At 56.1% G+C, this 19231-nt stretch overlaps 1 protein-coding gene across 3 annotated transcripts; it reads right to left on the bottom strand.

Annotated features, from left to right (window-relative positions):
- Positions 1-950: 950 nt before the first annotated feature.
- CCDC102A (coiled-coil domain containing 102A) lies at positions 951-16619 on the bottom strand. 3 transcript variants are annotated; one of them, XM_087826632.1, is made up of 9 exons: positions 16575-16619; positions 11024-11765; positions 9559-9785; positions 8372-8480; positions 6424-6540; positions 5893-6102; positions 4667-4837; positions 3633-3736; positions 951-1523 (listed from the first exon to the last, which is right to left on the bottom strand). In XM_087826632.1, exons 2-9 carry the CDS (start codon positions 11612-11614, stop codon positions 1394-1396), a joined length of 1659 nt encoding a protein of 552 aa, XP_087682758.1. In that variant the 5' UTR covers positions 11615-11765; positions 16575-16619; the 3' UTR covers positions 951-1393. The 3 variants fall into 3 exon arrangements, with proteins under 3 accessions (XP_087682758.1, XP_087682757.1, XP_087682759.1); XM_087826631.1 differs by lacking the exon at positions 16575-16619 and adding an exon at positions 15727-16036; XM_087826633.1 differs by lacking the exon at positions 16575-16619 and adding an exon at positions 12890-13733.
- Between the last annotated feature and the right edge of the window lie 2612 nt (positions 16620-19231).

The raw sequence follows: 19231 nt of genomic DNA, 5'->3' as shown, positions 1-19231 counted from the left end.
GGCTCCTGGGCCTGCCTCTTCCCTCCTCTCAGCCCCCAGGGCTCATGGCACCCCCTGGTTGTGGCCTCAGGGGTCTCTCAGACTGACCCAAAATAAGAAAGTCCTTGAGTGCTGCCCCCCTACCCCTAGCAGGGAACCTCAGCTTCTCCTTGAGCACCTTTGACCATGGGGAACTTACTATCAAATGCATGTTCGCACAAATCTGAAAGTGCCTAAAGGGTCTCATCACGGACAGGTGTCTTGAATGCTACCTCGACTTGCAAAGATTCAAAAATGTACACTACTGTGTTTTTAATAACAGTTTCCACCAGGTTTAATATAAGTCTGTTGGTTATAGAAGACTTAGAGATTAAGTATCAAAAATAAAATTAAAATTACCTGTAATTTCACTACCTACAGCAGGGCCAGGGGAAAGATAAAAGGGTTTCTTACTTACTGTGTTTACACCTACCTCTGGGTAAACTACCAGTCGCCTGAACTTCATCCCTTGTGGCAGAACCCAGCTGGCATACCTCTCCAGGGTATACCTTCAAGTATTTCAATAATAACTAACCTTTACTGAGCTCGAGATGAACTCATCTGATTCTCAGGATGGCTCTATGAGACATCTAATTTATACATGAAGGAACTGAGGCTCAGAGAGGGCAAGTAAATTCCCTAAAGTTGCACAGCCAGTAAGAGGCAGAGCTGAGATTTGAATCCATCCGGTGTCAGACTTAAGTCTCCCCTTCTCCAGATAACACATGCTCCACACTTTCTCCTTCCTCTCACAGGAGCTGGATTCCAGGCCATTCAGCAGCTCAGATGTTCATTCATTCTTTCTTTCTCACATTCATTCGTGTATTAAGTCACTTGGTATTTGTGAACTCAGGTTCAGTGTCAGGTGTAGGCTGATGCTGTCCCCCCACACCGCCTGCCCAGATCTGCCGCACTCTCAGGACTCAACCCCAAGAACTTCAGCTCATTTATTACAAAGACTGGGTTTATCACATTGTATTATGAACAGATCCCGCCCAACCCCCCCGCAGCTCAGAGAGGCAGCCTGGGTTGGGGACTCAATGGCCCTCTCTTGACATCCCCCTCCCCCTACATGAAAGTCCTGGGTGGGTGGGGGCACCTAGACCAGGCCTTGGAGCAGTATTGCGTTTATAACACCAGGCATATATATAAAAAATATATCTATATATATAAAAAACATAGGCCGTGGGTACCCTTCCACGGGGCATTGGTAGGGTGGGCCACTGACCCCACCCTGGGAGAGAAAGGGTTGTCTGTGGCAGGGAGTGGGGTCGCTCCCCGAGCGAGCCCGGCAGCTGCATCAGTTCGAGTGGCCAGTCAGCCTGGGCACCCAGGGTTGCTGCGGCCTTGGGCCCGTCCTGCCAGCCGGGGAGCTCTAGGCCACCTGGATCTGCAGGTCTTCGTCGTCATCCAGGTCGCTGGCGCCGTCCCCGGCCTCCTCAGTGCCAAAGCGAGCACTGCGGATCTTCCCGAAGAGGGGGGCGGTCTGCTGCTGCCGGCGGAGCCTGGGGGTGACAGCGGAGGCAAGGCTCAGATCTCATCTGCTGGGCTGACCGGTGTTGCCTGCGTGCCAGGCACCGGGCTGGGCCTTTTACAAACATTACCTCATCACATCCTCCCAGGAGTCCCTGAAATGACGCAGGTGCTACTGTCACCCCCATTTTATAGACAAGGAAACCCAGGCACGAAGCTGGTGAGTAATTTGCCCAAAGTCCCACTCCCAGAGTGGGCGAGAGTGGGGTGGGGGCTTGGAGAGGTGAGAGGCTGCTCAAGGTCACGCTGCCCGGATTCAAACCCAAGTCCAGCTCTAAAGGCCACGGAAAGTGAGTTTGCGGGTTGGGGGGATTTGAGCCCCCTACATCCTCAGTGTCAGTGAGAAAGTGCTCTGCCCTAGCCTCTCCCCACGTTGAAGTTCCTAAGCCAAAATGTACCAGGCGAACTTGGGCCTGAGAAGAGCTGTGGCGGGGATGCCCATCCCCCAGCAGAGTGGCCGCCTGGCGGCATCTTACTGGAAGGCATGAATTATTAACGTGGGGGGGGCGCAGGCGGGGGCCTCAATTACTGCGCTGTGATTTAGTGCGCTGTCCCCGGAACACTAAAGCACAAAAAGTTGGAGAAGAAACGAGGCAGCGGTCCTGGGCGGCCGCGCCCTCCCCATGGAAGCACTTGAGAGGCTGGGCAGCGCCCGCCTGTCCATTTTGGGAGTTTACAACTCCCTAAGAATGCGGCCAAGTTGGCGGGAAAGCCCTGGGGCTAGGCGGCCTTTTATGGGGTGTGTGCTGGGGCGGGGGACTGGGCAGAGCTGGCCAGACACAGCCCGACTTGGACTCATGCCTGGACCCCTGCCCAACACTTTATAGGTAACATGCCCGGCAGAAGGGGAAACTGAGGCTTGGTTGGCCATGTTGCACAGCTGTTATGTCTGGTTCCCCAGCCTGTCTTCCTCACGGGAACTCAGCACACAGCTGCACACAGTAGGTGCTTAGTAAATAAGGGCTCCAATGGCAGATGGCCAAGGAGGGAGGGGCGTAGCCGTGGAGGGACTTATCCTCTTGTGCCTTAGTTTCCTCATCTGCTAAACCTCTAGGAAAAAAGTCTTCCCCTTCCCTTCTTACAGGAGCACGACTCTTGTAGCACAATATCTGACCCAAATATAAGTCCCCCACCCAGGAGTAATGGTAACAGCAGCAGCTGACAGTCATTCAGCATTTATGACGTGCCAGGTATACTTTTATAAACACATACCAGCTCATTTAATTCCAACAGTAACCAAGAGGTAAGAACTATTATTGTCCCCATTTTAGAGATGAGGAAACACTGACACAGAGAGGTTAAGTAAGTGGCCCAAGATCACACAGCTACGAAGCACAGAGCCAGGATTCCCACCACCCAGGCCATCTGGCTGCAGAGCCCAGGCTCCCATTCCATGAAATAGGATTCGAGTTAAGGGCCTGCTCAGGGCCCAGCCCAGGAAGAGCCGGTCAGTGCTATGGTTATGCGCCCCTGATGTTCTCTGATATCTCATGGCTCTAAGAGGTGTGAGGGAGACGGTGCGATTCACAGGGTGTTGGGATGGGGAGGGTGGCAGGGGAGAGATGTAGAGTGTGCTGGTGGGTACCCCAGAGACCCTGTGGCCCTGTCTGAGGGCTCGAGACTACCATGGGGCCAGAGCTTCTCAGATTCCTCCGATCCCAGCTGGCTTGGGATCAGCCTAGCCCAGAGACCCTGAGGGCTGCTTGTTCTTGCCAATGGCTTCCCAGGCCCATGGGCCCTGCCTATTACCCCACCTTGGCCCTGACCGGTCTGGTCACCCTTTCTGCTCTCTGGCTATAGGAGACAATTCCAGGTTCCCAGCTGGTCTCACTTCCTGCACTCCCCTTCGCCTGGTTTCCTGGCCCTGGCCCTTCCTGCCCAGAGGGGACAGGATTTTGGCCTGAGGGAGCCCGGCCCTCTTCCTTCTCCTGTCTTCTTCTCTAGCTTGAGCTCCAAACCTGCCCAGGAGGGGGGTTTCCTTTGGTTGGAAGTCTCTCTGCCCTATTTCTGTGCCTTGGCCAGGAATCCTCTCCCCGCTGGAACCCCGGTCCCCCCGCCCCCGGGGTACACGTCGGGCCCACCTGGACTGCACATGCTCTAGCTGCACCTGCAGGTTCTCGCTCTGCTCCGTCTGCTCGTCCAGTGACCGCTGCAGCTTACGTGCCTGGTTGTGGGCCTCATCCAGCTGGGGGGTGAGCAGGGCCAACAGCATGGGGGTCACCTTGAGCTGGGCCAGCCTGGCCTGCCATCTGCCATTCATCAGTGGAAATGTCCTTCCCGGAGAGTAGGCCCTGTCTCTCCTCTGAGGCCTGGACCAAGGCCCACCTCCTCCAGGGAAGCGTCCCTTTTGCTCCTCTCCATCCTTATTGCCCCTCCCTTCTAAATCTACCCATCCACCAATGCTCTAAGCTACTGATACATCTATCAACCCACCTACCCATCTATCCCCATCAATCTGTCCATGTGACCATTCATCCATGGAAATATCCATCTGCCGATGAAGATACCCACTTACCCACTCACCATTCACTAATCTATTCAGCCACCCATTCACCCTGTCTATGTGTCCTTCCACTCTCCCAGACACACCTATCTTTCCATCTATCCATCCTTCTGTCCCTCCTTCCCTGTCCATTCATTCTCCCACCCACTGACCCAGTCAGCTGTCTATCCATCTTTCCACTGTCTACTCAGTCATCCATCTTTCCATATACTCATCCATCATCATCTATCCACCCATCCAACCATCCACCCAATCACCCATCAGACGTCTGTTGTCACATCTCATCCATCCATCCTCCCTCCCTCCCTCTCTCTCCCATTCCTCAGTCCACCCAGTCTCTCATCCATCTGTTCATCCATCCATGGAGTTATCCTTCTGTCCTTCCATTTAATCACCTACACATCTACCCACGCATCCATCCATTAATCTATTCAACCTCTCATCAACTTTGTCCATTTTTCTTCTCAGCCTCCTATCCACACACCTACCTACCATCCATCCACCACCCACCCGCCCACTACCTCCACCCTGTGCACACCCTGAGAGTCAGGCTCATGCCAGGCACTGGGGACGCAGCATGGAGTGACACTCCTACCCCAGTTGGATGCTCACCTCATCCTCAGCCTGGGCCAGCTCCTTCTTGAGCTCCTCTACCCGCAACCGCAGCTTCTTCACCTCTGCCTCATGCTGCTCCACCCGCCGGTTGGCATGTGCCAACTCTGCCACCTTCTCCTGGAACTGTTTCTTCAGCTTGCCATGCACATGCTTCAGGTCTGCCAGCTCCTGCAGGGCAGCAGAGATGAGGGGAAGGCTCAATGTCAGAGCGTACCATGTCAGGCAGTTCTAAGGGGTGCTGGCATCCCTTCTCCCCAGAATCTCCCCACCTGTTGTCTGAAATACTTGGCTGAGCAGCTGGAGGCGAGAGGTGCCATCTAGTGAGGTGAGAGGGCCTGGGGGTCAATGAGGGGATAGGACTGGGGGGGTGACTCAATGGCTCTATTTTGCACGTGTAACTTTGAGGAGCCTAGTAGAAATGATGTGGGATGTCCAGCAGGCTACCGGTGCTGAGTCAGGTTTTCTGGGGAGGAATGAGGTCTGCAGTCCTTGGTGTATACATGGCACTTAAAGCCCCATGTCCAGGGATGAACTAAGCTGGGAGTGGGTGTGGGAGGAAGAGAGATTAGAAGCCAAATGGCCAAGAAGAGGATGAGCAGCCAGGAAAGGAGACATCCACCCCTGAGCTCTGGGATTTCTCCGAGCCTCAGTTTTCATATCTGTAAAATGGGGCTAGGCACTGCCTAAAGGTCTCTGGAATCCATCCTCTTTGTTCTATCTCCGCCAACCTTGGCCTGGTCTAGGCCTCCATCACCTCTTGCTGCCCCAGGAAAAAGTGCCAGCCTCCCCATGGCCTGCCTTCCCATGCACCTTCCACATGGCAGCCAGTGGCACTCAGAACTTTGCTCACACCCACCTTGCTCTTCAAAGGCAGCCCATAGCCTTTGAACGAGACCTACACACAGTGCTCAAAAAACATTTGTTGCATAAATAAAAGGGCTGTTGAGAGGACTAAGGTGATATAATGGACAAAAAGCACGGGCACAGGACGCACAGTAGGTGCTTAATACATGCAGGTACTGCAATTATCACTGAGCCTGACCTATAGTGGGTGCCCAGGAGGAGCAACTTCTAGGGCGATCATCACCTTTGTCCTCAGTTGTTACTTCAGGGGTCTCCAGGGTCCCTGTGGGTCTGACACTGGACACACAGGAGGTGCTCTGCCCTGGCTGGCTGGGGAGACAGGGCCACCCCAGTCCTGGCCACGCCACCCACTGCCACACCTTGTTCTTCTCGAAGAGTGCAGCCTGGCTGGCCCGCAGGTCGCAGTCCAGTGCGCTGGCTGTTTGTCGCCGCCTCCGGGCCAGGGCCTCCTCCAGGTCCCCGACTTGCGCCCGCAGCTTCTTGTTCTCTCGCTCCAGGCCCAGCTTCTCGGTCTCCAGCCGCTCACGCCGACCCCACTCAGCTGCGTTCTCCGCCTGCAGCCGCTCCATCTGCAACAAGGCAGGACAGGGTGAGGGCCCCTGGGGAAGGGGGGCCTGAGCTGGACGGCCCCTCCCCCCAACTCCTGGAGCTGTTTTTGGCTCCAGGAAGCAGGTCCAGCTGCAGTGCTATAATTAACCTGGGCTCATTTCACGTGTGCAGGATGCGAGGGTGCTTCTGGTCTTTGTGGGAGAGAGACTGCCCCCTGCAGATTGGGATACCCCCCCGGGGTGTGGCTGGTCTCCCTGAGTACAGGCTTTTTTCAAGTGACCAGCTGTTAGAGGCAGGGCCCCTAGCCCCCCAGCCCTCCCAGGTCCCACTGGCAGCCTCACCTCGCCCCTCAGCTCAGCCATCTTCCTGTCCATGCTGGATCTCGCACCCAGCTCGTCCTCCAGGTCTTCAGACATGCGGCCCAGCTCGTCCTGGTGAGCCTCCTTCAGGATGCTGAGCTGCAGGATAGAGCCCAGCCTGGTTATGTGAGCACCACCCAGAACCAGCTCTGGGGGATGGGCAGTGGTGAGGAGTGCTCAGCAAGAAGGTGGTACCCAAATGGGCCACCGGGTGTTCAGAACAGACCTTGAATCTGACCACTTGTGCCGCTTCCAACATCTTTCATTTCCTACCTCATTACCACCTAGCCTCCCAGTGTCCACTGCTAGGCTCCCATCAACCCATTTTCCACAACAGTAGCCTAGAGTGAGTTTTAAAAATGATAAATGCAATCATGTCCCCATCCCAGGTCCTTTAGAAACTGACCCCTCAAAACGGTCTCACAAAGTCCTCCCATCTCTTTCCTCTTAGTTCATTGTATGGCCTCCTTTCTAATCCTCAAATACACGCTTTCCACCCCAGGGCCTTTGCACATGTGGCTCCCTCTGCCTCATACACTTTTTTCTGAGTTATTTTGCAGCATGAGTTCTTCTCATTCTCAAGCCTTGGCCCAAATGCCCCCTCCTCAGGGAGGCCTCTCCTCCTGTCTTCCCCACCTGTCCTCTACTTGCCATCCCACTCCCCATGAGAATGGGAGCTCCGGAAGACAGAGCTTGTCTGTCTCCCCACCTTTATACCCCAGTATGGCCTTGGCATCGGATAGCACTCAGGGTACACTGGCTGAATGCATCAAGTGGATCTGAACACAGCCTGCGTGCAGGTACAGGGTTGGCCACATCTGAATTGCCAGGGGTACTTTTGACATAGTGTGGAGCCACTGTTGACAGCAGGGAAAACCAACAAACTACTGCTCCGTGCAGTGGCAGGGATGGGCCTTAAATATATATGTCGAGGGAAAAGCAAATCTTTATAACTATCTGCAAAACTGCACATTTGTGTTTTATTTACTTTTCTGCAAGTGATTAAACCTCGCAATTTGCAAACATTAAAAAGACAGATTCTTAAACCCGAGCCCCAAAGACGATGATTCAGGAGGGTGAGGGTGGGGTCTGGGAATCTGTATTTTTGGAGCTTCCCTAAGACCAGGGTCAGTCCCTTCCAGGGCAGAGTTTCAGGCGCTGAGATCTGTGGTCCTCCCACCAGCCAGCTCTCTCTGGGTGGCTGTGCCCCCTGGTGGCCATGGGAGCCTGCACAGGAGCCAGGAAGGGCTGCTTAGCCTCACTCCTGCCTGCTCTGAGTCCCCCACACTGTGGTGGGGAAGCTGAGTCCCCTTTCTGCCGGCTGGAGCCTCAGTTTCCTCATTTATAAAATTAGGCAGCCTCCTGACTGCCGTGAGGCTTCAGTGAGCTCCCGCACACACTGGGCACCAATGAATGCATCATCTGGACTCCTCCCCACCGCCCAGGTCTACAAAGCTCTCCTTGCGACCTCGTCTCTCACGTACCACCCTCCAGCCACACTGGCTCGTTTTCTGTACACACTAGGCTTGTTCTGGCCTCAGGACCTTTGCATTAGCTGTATCTTCTGCTAGGAACTTTGCCCCCATATCTTCTCAAGGGTGGCTTCTTCTAATCCCTTTAGGTGTTGCCTCAAATGTCACCTTCTTAGGCCTTTCCTGACCTACCACCCCCCATCATTTTTATACAGTTTTGACTACTTCATAGCTTATAAATTTATCTGTCTGGTTCCTGTCAGGCTCCCCCTCCTCCACTCCCACAGGCGAGCTCCCGAAAGCAGGGACATTATCCACCCTAGCACTCAGAACAGTGCATGGCACATGGCCGGTGCTGGACAATAAATGAATTCCCTTCTTTCATCCATTCCCACTGCTGAAATTCAGCAGCACAATGCTGTTTCCTCCAAGAAGCCCCCCTTGTCTCCAAGACTCACTTGCTTGAGCATCTCCTGCTTGGTCTTGCTCAGCTCCTCGTACTTGAACTTCCACTGGCTGAGTTCCCCCTCCAGCTTCTCAATGTTCCTGCTCAGTGTCAGTTTATCCCTGGGGAGGGTAGAGGGAAAGGAAGACACGGTGGTGAGTCCACTAGGGCCCTCTGCTCACAGTCTTTCTATGCAGTCAGCACCTGCAGAGCCATGGCCAAAGTTCTTGCCTCAGAATTCAAGGCCCTGGCACCTTACACCGTGGCAGGCATCCGGTTTTGCATTTCTCATGGAACTATACCCCTCCCACAACTGCAGGTGTCCAGTTCATGGTGTGAGGAGGAAACCAGGCCTCCAGGGCACTGGCCACCTCTGGCAGGTGCCTCCCTTTCCCTGGACCCCAGGATCATCTGCCAAATATGACCCCTGCTCCCGTTTCATGCACTGTGGCTCCCTGTAAGGCTTGGTTTGAAAACATGGTTCTGTAGTTAGAAAAGCTGGAAAACACTGTCCAGTGACCCTCAGACCTAGGGGTTCCCTCTTGTCTTCATCACTGGGTGGGATTCCCACGTTCTCCCATGACCACCTACCTGGGCATAAACGAGGTACCATTGGTAACAAGCACAGTGCCTGGCCCCAGCACATAGTAAGTGCTCAACCAATAGATGCACTTATTACACTCCAGCATGCTGCACATCCCAATCCCATACCACACCCGTCTCCTTTCTGAGGCTCTAACATTTTACTCCCCTAACACAGAGTTCTTAAAGGAGAGACAATGCCACCTTCTAGGAGGCATGTTAGAAATCCAAGGGGGCATTTTTGGTTATCATGATGACATGGTCATTTAGTACCCGATGCCTGGCAATGCCCAGGATATCCTGCCCATCCAGGAATTACCCTGCATCCTGGGTAATGTCTACATGTCCCGTTGGACATCCCTGGGGGTGAAAATGATCTGAGGCCTAAGACCTCACTCTGATTTACACATTACATAGTATTTGAATAGTAATAATAAAAAAAAAACTTGCAAGCGGTCCTTGGGTAGAGCACCACTGCTCTAATATTGCAAGGCTCAAGTCCAAATAATACTCTTCCCCTTCAGCAAGTCTCACGTTCTGTGACACAGATTTTCATCCTGTGATACTGAAGGTGCTCTGGCCCACCCCCCTAGCACCTGCCTGCCTCCCAGGACTCACTCTCGTTCCTTGAGCAGCACCTTCTGGGACTCATCCAGTCGCAACCGCAGGGCAGTCAACTTGGAGGCATCCTCCTCTATGGCAGCTGTGTCCTCCCAGGGCAGCCGGCTGCGCTCCTGGCGGCCTGAGCTGCTCCGTGAGCCCCCGGCCCCCACACTGCGTGCCTCCCAGCAGCCCTCGGGCTCCTCTGGTCTGCTCTTCAGCAGGCTCTCCACCAGCTCCAGTTCCTGCGGGGACCAAGGTGGAAGCTGAGCCAATTGCTGCTGAGCCCTCTTGGCCTCTCCCAGGTTCTGGGCCTGGAATCAGCTTGGTGCGTAACCCTGGGTAAGTCACACAGCCCTCTGTTTTGTAGCCTGCCCCTCCATCCTCTGGGCCTCCCCCTTCTTCTCCTGGAACCTTGGAGTTGGCCACCAAGGTTCCCTGTATCCTGGAAGATCTCCCAGGAGAGGTGGTGAGCTCCCTGTCACTGTAAGTATGCAAACATATGGTGGGACATTGGTGTAAATCAATGTAGAAGCAGAGGGTTGATTCCTACGAGTAAGAACTAAATTCCTTCCAAAGGAATTCTGGCTCAAAGATCCCCTTTTCCAGGTGCAAACACTAAGGTACCGGGAGATAAGTGACATGGTAAAGATGAATGGTAAGTCGGCCCTGGGAACAGAACCAGCTCCCAGACAGGAAGCTGTGAGGGATTATTAACCCAATGCCAAGCCCCCTTTCCTTTCTTGAGCCTCTCCTTCCCCTCCCAAGGCCTGCCTTGACGACAAACCCGACACCCATGACCTCAGTTCCAGCCTGCCTTTCCCATGGCCTTTCCAGAAGAGCAGGCCAGCCCCTTCCCTGTCTGGCTCTGGGTTTCCCTACTAGACTGAGAGAGCAGCTTTTGCACAGGCTATTTCCATGCCTGGAGTGCCTATCTGCACTTTTCACAGCTAATTCCTCTGCATCCTTCTAGTCTCAGCTTAAATGGGACCTCTTTCAAGAAAGCTTCTGTGAAGCCCACTCCCTAAAGCCTGGATCAGAGGCTCCTCCATGCTCCTAGTGCCCTCAAGGGCCCCAACCCTTTAGCTTTAATTGATGCTTGTTGTAAATGTTTACCTCTCCCGCCAAATTCTAGTTGAGTGAATGAATGGATTCAGCTCTGCTACTGATGCCTTCCAGGCAAGTCCTTACCTAGATCCTACTCTTGCCCAAAGGGGATGATTCCCTGGTTCTGTTGACTACTCAGGTAGTAGGAGTGGAGGGACCAGCAGAACCCAGGACTCTCTGCCCTAGGGTCCCCGGAAGGGAGGTGACCTGGGGTCCCACCAGGTCACCTCGCAGGAGTGAAACCTCTTAGGGCACTAGGCCCTTACTGTCCCCTTTTTGAGCCCAGCAGCTTCCACCTCTGCCCACATCAATCAGCGCCTCCCACTTTGGGAGCCCAGGGCTCAGGCCCCGCCCAGCAGCCCCGCCTCCCACACACCTGACTGCTCTGAGGCCTCTCGGACCCAACGTCGCGCACGGGCTCGTGCTCCCGCTCAGGTTCCGTCTCGGGTCCCTCGGGGGTCGGGTCGGCGGCTCCGCGGGCGCCCCGCAGCCGCGCCAGCTCCCGGCCCCGCGCCTCGCACTCGCCTTGCACCTCCTGGCGCTCGCGGCGCGCGCCCGCCAGCTCCTTGGTGAGCGCGTCCAGGCGCTGGCGCAGCTGGCGCACCTCCTCGCGCGCGCGGTTGCGCTCTGCGCGCACCTTGCTCCACTTCTCCCGCCAGTTGGCAGTGCAGTCCGACCACCAGCGCATGGTCTTCTCCATCTGCGCGGCCCGCGCGCGCGCCTCCTCCAGCTCCCGCAGCCGCAGCTCCTCGCGGCTCTCCCAGTCCCCTTCGGCCAGCAGCGCGGGCGCGGGCGGCAGAGGCAAGGCGGGAGAGGGCCCTGGGGAGGGCGTGCCGCTGGGCGGCGTGGGCGGCAGGGAGTCCGCGGGCCCCATGCGCTCCGGCGACGGGCTGCCTAGGATGGTCAGGAGGCTGCCTTTGGACAGCTGCGGGGATTCCGCCAGCCGGGGGCTCGGCCCGTGGCTCATGGTGCAAGCGGGCTCGTGGGCCCTGGCCTTGAACTTGGGCTGGACTCAGGGGCGGCGCGGGGGCCGTTTGGCGATTGTGATACCACTGTGCATGATGGCCACCGCTACCCACTACTCTCCCGGCCACCGGGGGGGAGATGTCTCCTGGGACCTGTGGGAGAGCACACCATTATTAGCCTGTTGCCACCATCTGTCCGTATCCGTAAGATCAGCCATGGGAAGAGCATAACCAGCAGAGGGAACAGCGTGGGCAGAGGCAGGAGAGAAACTGGTCTGCTCCAGGAGAACCCCTGTGAGGCTGGAATGGTGAGCAAGGGTCTGCAGACGCTTCCTCACTGGCCTCCAGACTCTCCGCTTTAGTCCCTTCCATCTTCAGCAATGGCAGCTGATGTTTAACCTTGACCTGCTGTCCCTGACCTTAAGGTCCCATCTCATATACTGAATGACCGTGACTCCCTCATCTCCATCCTGAACACAGCATGCTTCCATGCTGCCCTCCAGCCTCTTCTTACACTGGGCTACCTCTTCTCATCTTTAAAACTCATCTCAGATATCACCTCCTCCTAGAAACCCTCCCCATCCATCTCAGGCCAGGTGGTCAGCCCCTGACCTGGCTCCATCACTACACTAACAGCCTTGCTGTACCATTTATGTGAGTCCCTGTCTGTTCCCCATTCTCACCCCACGCTGTAGGTTTGCTGAGGGCAGAAGGTGCTTTAAATGCAGTCTCCAGACCCACCCCTAAAGAGTCAAGTTCAGTAGATATGAGACTGGGAATTGTATTTTAATTTTAATAGTCCAAGTTTGGGACATTTGGGTATTTGTTGATGCATCCAGATAGAGCCATGCAGATGTACGTTCCATTTCCCAGAACGCCACTGACTCCCCAAAGGATCCCTGGCAGGCTGAATGCCCTCTCTATTACTTAGTCTCTCCACCTGTGCAATGAGGTAGCTGTCCTTGATCTCATGTGCTTTCACAGACATCTGTGCACATGCAGGCACATCTGCAGACACACACCCCATCCCATACACATAAGCACAGATATACAGAGACACAGACGGGCACATGCATACTCAGAGATGGACCCAATGCACACACAACTCTACAGATGCACTGAAAGATGCTCACCTGTAGATACTGAGTCCCAGACACACCTGAAGACATACACATGCCAACACATGGATGGATACACACAGAGACATGCAAAGATACTCATTGCTAAGCAGATGCACACACTCATACACACACACAAATATACAGGCGGACACTCACTCTCCTCTCCCCATTTTCCTGGCCAGGCTCCACTGGAGAAGCTCTTGGAAAAGAAAAACAATGTGAGAGCCTGCGGGGGAGGGGAAGGAGGCAGGAAATCCAAGTGCCAGCCCGGCAGCCTGGGCTGTGCTAGGAATGGGGGGTGGTGAAGGGGTCCTAGGGCCTGGGCCCTGTCTGCTGGGCCCTTCCTGTAGCCCCTAAACTCAGAGGGTAACAGGGAGGGAGCCACTGCCATATCTTCTCTGCCTCTGGGAGCTGCCAGGCCTGGCATGGGCTCAGCAGGGAGGGGGTGGCCTGCTCCTTCCAGGAATCCCAAGCCTGTCACACAAGGGGCAGGGCAGGCGCCACCCAGGCCCCTAATGGCTTCCAGGCGCCCACACTTAAGGCAGGGGTGAGCTCCAGACTCAGCTGCTGTGCCCCTTCTCAGCAGCCTGGCCTGGTCCTTCCTGGGGGCTGGGAGAAGAGGAAGGACAGCAGTGGGGACAGAGGTGCTCTGACCAGCCCTCCCGCTCTTCCTCCAGCAGGCCCAGGGTCCCCTGGAGGTTGTGTATGCATACGTGTGGGAAGCCAGGGCGTGGGTCCAAGGTTGGTTTTCTGGAGAAGCCCATCCCCAGCACATCAGGAACCGTGCACAACTACATAGATTCAACCAGACCCTGCCAAGCAATGCACACCTCTTCTCACCTCCACCCCACCCCACCCCTCTCACATAACACAGCCTTGGGGACAAAAGCTCACACATAGCCCTGGTAATGCACACATTCACCAAGAGTCAGATGCAACACAGGCCCAGGTCACAGTTAGAGAGATAGGCTCCAGCTGCCCTGCCCTGCTGACCTTACCCACCAGACTCGGTGCCTTCTTCCCATTGGGTGTGCCTATATATGTGCGGAGTGGCTTCCTGATTCCCCCAGGGTGTCACCGCCCCCCAAGGAGCAGGTCCAGGAGGGACTAGCCACTACAAGCCCCAGGGACACTTCCTCACCCCACCCTTCCCTCTCCTGTCTCCTACCAGGCAGATGGGCCTATTCCTGCTCTAACCCTCAGGGTTTCTGCTCAAGCCCCAACCCCCCCCAAGACTCTGAAACTCCTCACCCATCCTTCAAGCTCAATTCCACCACCTCCAGGAAACACCTTGATCTCCCAACCCCACCTCCTACCCAGGGAGCACAGACCTACAACCTTTCACAGCCAGATCAGGCCTGCTGCCCTCTTCTTGCACTACAGGCTTCCGCCCACCCAGGCGGGTCTCTTGTGCCACCCAGAGCTTCTAGGACAGGCCCTGCATAGCAGATTTGCTTCAATTTGGCTAGTGGGGTGGAGAGCAGAGGCTGAACTGTGACCTGCACCCCTTAGCTGGGCAGCAGGGCTGAGTGGGACCCAGAGGTCTTGAACCCCAGCCGCACAGCCATCCTGTGCTCGACAGCTGCTGGCCCGCTCTAGAACAGAAACATGAATGTTTTGATACGATACTTGCCTCAGGCTAGGCCCCCTCATCAAGTTTGTCCACAGGAAGTGACCAGTGGTTCCTGCTACTTGTGGACCAGTCTGGAATATCTCTTCCTTCTTTCTCCATCAGAAAACACATCCTTCAAGACCCACTTTCAGTTTCCCCTCCCCTGGGTCACCTTCCCTGACCTTGTACAGACCACTGGCACCTCCCAGTTTTTCAGCACTGGCCACATTGTGAAGTCCACAAGGGCACTTTGGTCTCACTGGCCCTCAGCACAGGGCCCAGCATACAGCAGATGTTGCATAAATACTTCCTGGGCTATGGATGAAAGATGGACAGTTAGGAGTCCCCTTGCAACCAGGGAGGGCTGAGCCATCCTGAGGATCAGGAGTCACTTTGTGGCCAGGCTCTGAGACAGGTAGGTGTCTGAGCCTGTCTGTGGCCAATGTCAGGGTCAGAGGTCATCTCATGGCCAGGTCATCGGTCAGGCCTCTTACCTGAGGAAGCCTAATGGGTCCATAGGGGGACAACTTTGTGTTTTGTCCTAAGCGTGTTTAGATGACTCTCAATATCCAATGAGAGGAGTGAGCAATACTGAGGCCTGGATGGGGGCCAGCTGAGGGGGTTGGGGGTGTGCCTGGTGGCCCAACCCCTCCCTCCAGCTCAGAAACCCCCTATGTCCTCCCAGAACCTTTCAGGTGGAGCTATGGGGCTGGCCCATGGCCATAGGCCTGGCTGTGGGCAGGGAGCAGAGCCCAGCGGGAAACCGCAGAGGACAGCCTGATTGGATAAGTGCAGGGTCCAAGGCTGGGCAGCCCACAAATTGTGGGCACCTGTCTCTGACCTGCTGCCTGGCTCTAGCCACTGGACCTCCAGGAGAGGACTCAGAAGGAAGGAGGGAGGCAAGCTAAGCCTGAACCTGGGGGTGGGCACCCCTGGACTGTCAGATACCCCCATCTCAGATGAAGGAGCCACAGAGATAGCCGTGATCACTGATTTTAGCTTTTATCTTTACAAATGGCCCATCTGAGGCCCAGGGAAGCAGCAACTTGCCCACGTCCACACAGAGGACCAGCAGCAAAGTGTGGGGGTGGGAGTGGGGGGGAGGCAGGAGCGCTGGGATTGGATGTTTCTCCTCCTGGGTCTTGTCTACCTCAGGGCACGGCCACAATGGGGTCCTCAGGCATCTGGCCAAGTGGCCAACCATAGCTGGTATGGGAGAGGGTGGGAGCCCTTCGTGAGGACCGATCCGAGCCCCGGGCCTCTCAGCGACTCCTCGATCTACTCATTCTCGCAGAGTTGACGTCCCACGAGTCCCAGCTCTGCCGCTGTTATGCTGTGTGATATCAGCAAGTCCCTGCCCTCTCTGGGCCCGTTTCCTTACCTGTACGATGGGAAGAGGCGCTAGCAAAATTCCTAAAAGCTCTGTCCAACAAGTGGGCAGCCCTTGTGCCAGCCTGAACCAATCCAACGCCACAGTACAACCCCCAGTTAAGACGGAGACGCTGAACCCCGGGTGGGGACCAGGCTTGCCAGATATCACCTGTTGGCGCCATCAGGACGGTGGGCAACCGGGGCCCGCTACTTTCTCCTTGCACTTAGCCGTCGCTCCACCTGCCCCAGCTCCTTCCAGAAATTCTCTTTCTGCCCTTGCACGGCCCGAGTCGCCCTAGCCCGCCCGTCCTTGCCGGGTCCCGGGCCGCCGGGGTGCAGCGGGCCGCCCCGCAGACCCAGCGGCGGGCGGAGGACGGCGGGGGCTCCGGCCCGCGCGCTGTCCCGCCCACCACACCGCGCGCCCCCCATTGGCAGCCTAGCGGGCCCGGGGAGGTGGCCCCGTGCTCCGATTGGCCCGCGTCGCCCGTCCATCCCGCACTCGCCATGGTGACTACGTTGGGTCCCCCGGGAGAGTTCCGAACGCCGCCCCCGCCCGATGCCCCCTCCCGTCCGGCCCGGCCCCCGACATTCCCGGCCCCCCCACTTCCCCCACCCCCCGCAGCCCCCCCGCACCTGAGGCCCAGGGGCTCAGGAGGTGGGGGGGAGCCCGGGGAGGGGGCTAGGAAGTTCTGCTCTGAGTTTGGGGGTTGCTGCGGACGCAGGAGCCCCCCGCTGCTCCCCTCTCTCCAAGCACGCCCCCCAACTTAACCCCTTCCCTCCCGCGGAAGGTCGGCGGCCTGGAGGGAGCTCCCGGGACGCGGTGGATTTCCGTTCGCGGCGCTGCCGCCCCCCGCTCACCTCGGCGGGGAACCCGCGGGCTCCGGACGTCCGACCGCCGCGGCCTGGGCGGAGCGGGCACGGGGCTGGCTGCGGCCGCCCGCGGGCCGGGGGAGGGCCACGGAGTCTCCTCCTCCCGCGGGGGGAGGGGAGGGAGCGGAGATGGCGGGGGTAAGGGGGCGGGGGGCGCCGGCGAGCTGCAGCCAGGCTGGGACCCCGGCCCTGTTAGGTGCTGGGGTGGGGACACCCGCCTGGCATCGGGGTGCGGGGCGCGGGCCTGGGCTGCGGGCTCTGCTACAGAGCGGGCGGGACCCCGACCGAGGCCCCACCCCCGCGTGGGGGCCCAGGGTGGGGGGGGGCGAGAGGCAGGGGCTGGGGACCCCGCGGAGCTCAGCTTTCCCGCCTCAGGTTTCCCGAGCGCCAGCAAAGTACTAGGCGCCCCGCAGCGGCGGCGGGCACCGCGGGCCGCGGGCCGGGCACGCGGGCCGGATCCCGAGTGTTCACTTTTGTTAACTGCTCTCCGCCCCGTGCCAGCTCCGCCGCCGAGCGGACGTGGAGGGCGCGCCTCTGCCCCGCCGGCGCCCAGACGCTTTGGGGTTTCCTGCCTTGCGAGTAAGGGGGGGCGGTCTGCGGTTTTGGCGGGAGGGCTCCGGGCAGACTCCGGGAGGCCCCCTCGCCACATAGTGTGCCCTGGGGGGCAGTGTGGGGTGAACCCGTCCAGAAGGAAGACCAAGAATCCACAGAGAGTGGGGGAAACCTGGCCGGATTGGGGCCTCACCTGGAAAAGTAAACCCAAAATGCTGAAGATAAATTAGCCATAACCCAAGGCTGACAATATTTAGATTATGATTGCGGTCATGCGCGCGTTAGAATGACGGGAGAATCGGCTCTTTGCGATAAACGGGTCATTTTTGGAAAAGTATTTGAGGGTTTCAAACCCAAGGGTGACTCCGAAGGCTTTATTGGTGAAACAGTCCTCTCTGGAAGGCCCTGGTCATTTCTCTTACAGAAGTTCTCTGCCTCTGTGGTCAGCGGCTGCTCCATTTCTAGGGCATTACTTCCATCGACTTCGTGAAATCCCACACTTTTTTTGCAAGATTTGCAGTTTCAGTCTTTTTCATTTGCTTAGCAATTGTGTGGTTAAACACTGATGGCATCTGACAGATTTTGGTGGGGATATGCGTACGATGTTCGAGAGGGAACGAATCCGAAAATGTTGCTGCCCAGGCTCCAAGGGCAGCTTAGGGTGCACCTTGGACCTGTGAGATTCAGATATAGAGCACGCAGAGAACCGGGATGTCCCCATTTTAAAGCTGGGGAAGTGGTCAGGGAGGCTGTTGGCGTGGACATACCCAAAGGCCCATAGCCACTAAGGACAGCCAGGGACCAAGAGCCCGGAGTTCCTTCCTCAATTCCCGGAGGTGGGACAGGGAGGAGGTGGAGGAGGCTGAGTTGATGGTGAACCTAAGCTCCAATTCTAACCCCTTCACAGTGGGGCCTTCCCTCTTAAGGGAGGAAGCAAAAATACTTGTCTTAAGGGCGTCTCTTTCAGGATGTGGTGTGGGGGGCGCCACCCATTCTTGGAACTAAGATGGGTGCTGATAGTTGACAGGAATTATCTGTTTTAGACCCACCCTGTGAACTGGGTGTTGTCAGGACCATGTCATAGTGAGGAAAGTGAGGTTCAGAAGTCAGGTGGCCAACCCAGGGTCACACAGCTGGGAGGGCTTAGAGACCAGATCTGACTCAGTTTACCAGTGTCACTCTTGTCCCTAAAACCACACCTCCAGGCAGTCCTCAGGATGAAGTGCTAATCTGGTGTCAGCCTCCCAGTGCCCAACCCCCAACACAGCCCAGTGGGGTTTTTGACTGAGGCTTGTGTCAGTATTTCCCATCCTTTAGCAGTTCTCTGTCCTGTATCTCTGCCACTATTTTTGTTATCAACACTCAGCACTTGTGCCATTATTTATTTAGCTTTTTTAAAAATTATTTTACTTGTTACATATATGTATTTTAGGAAGAGGAAATTTGTATCAGCTGGGCATAAATAGAAGAAAATCATAAAAATAAATATGTAAGCAAACATCTTTAACCCAGCTAGAAACCTTTTCTTTGTTAAAAAGGAACATAATATGTACACCCATGTTCATAACAGCATTACTCATGGCTACCCAAAGCTAGACACAACTCAAGTGACTGTTGGGTGGATGGAGAAACAAAAAGTGGTGTACACATTCAAAAGAATATTATTCAGCCTTAAAAGGAAGGAAATTCTGACTCATGCTACGGTATGGATTAACTGTAAAGACATTATGCAAACTGAAATAAGGCAGCCACGAAAGGACAAATACTGTATGACTTATGTGAGGTACCTAGAGTAGTTAAATCCATAGAGACAGAAAGTAGAATGGTGGTTGCCATTCCAAAGGTATATTACCGTAGATGCAAAAAGACAATAGGCTCAACTAAGGTAAAGCTTGACCCTTGTCAGGGAAGATTCTAACCTAGAACATCACTACCTGCCATAAACTGCTTTTAGTTAAAAAGTTTTAATTTCAGCCCGGCCGGCGTATCTCAGTGATTGAGTGTCAACCTATGAACCAGGAGGTCACGGTTCGATTTCGTGGTCTGGGCACAAGCCTGAGTTTCGGGCTCAATCCTGGGTAGGGGACCTGTGG

This window comes from Miniopterus natalensis, chromosome 18, assembly GCF_054644295.1.
Source record: "Miniopterus natalensis isolate mMinNat1 chromosome 18, mMinNat1.hap1, whole genome shotgun sequence".
Taxonomy (NCBI): domain Eukaryota; kingdom Metazoa; phylum Chordata; class Mammalia; order Chiroptera; family Miniopteridae; genus Miniopterus; species Miniopterus natalensis.
Note: the sequence above shows the minus strand (reverse complement) of the source record. Positions and strands in the feature narration are given on the sequence as shown.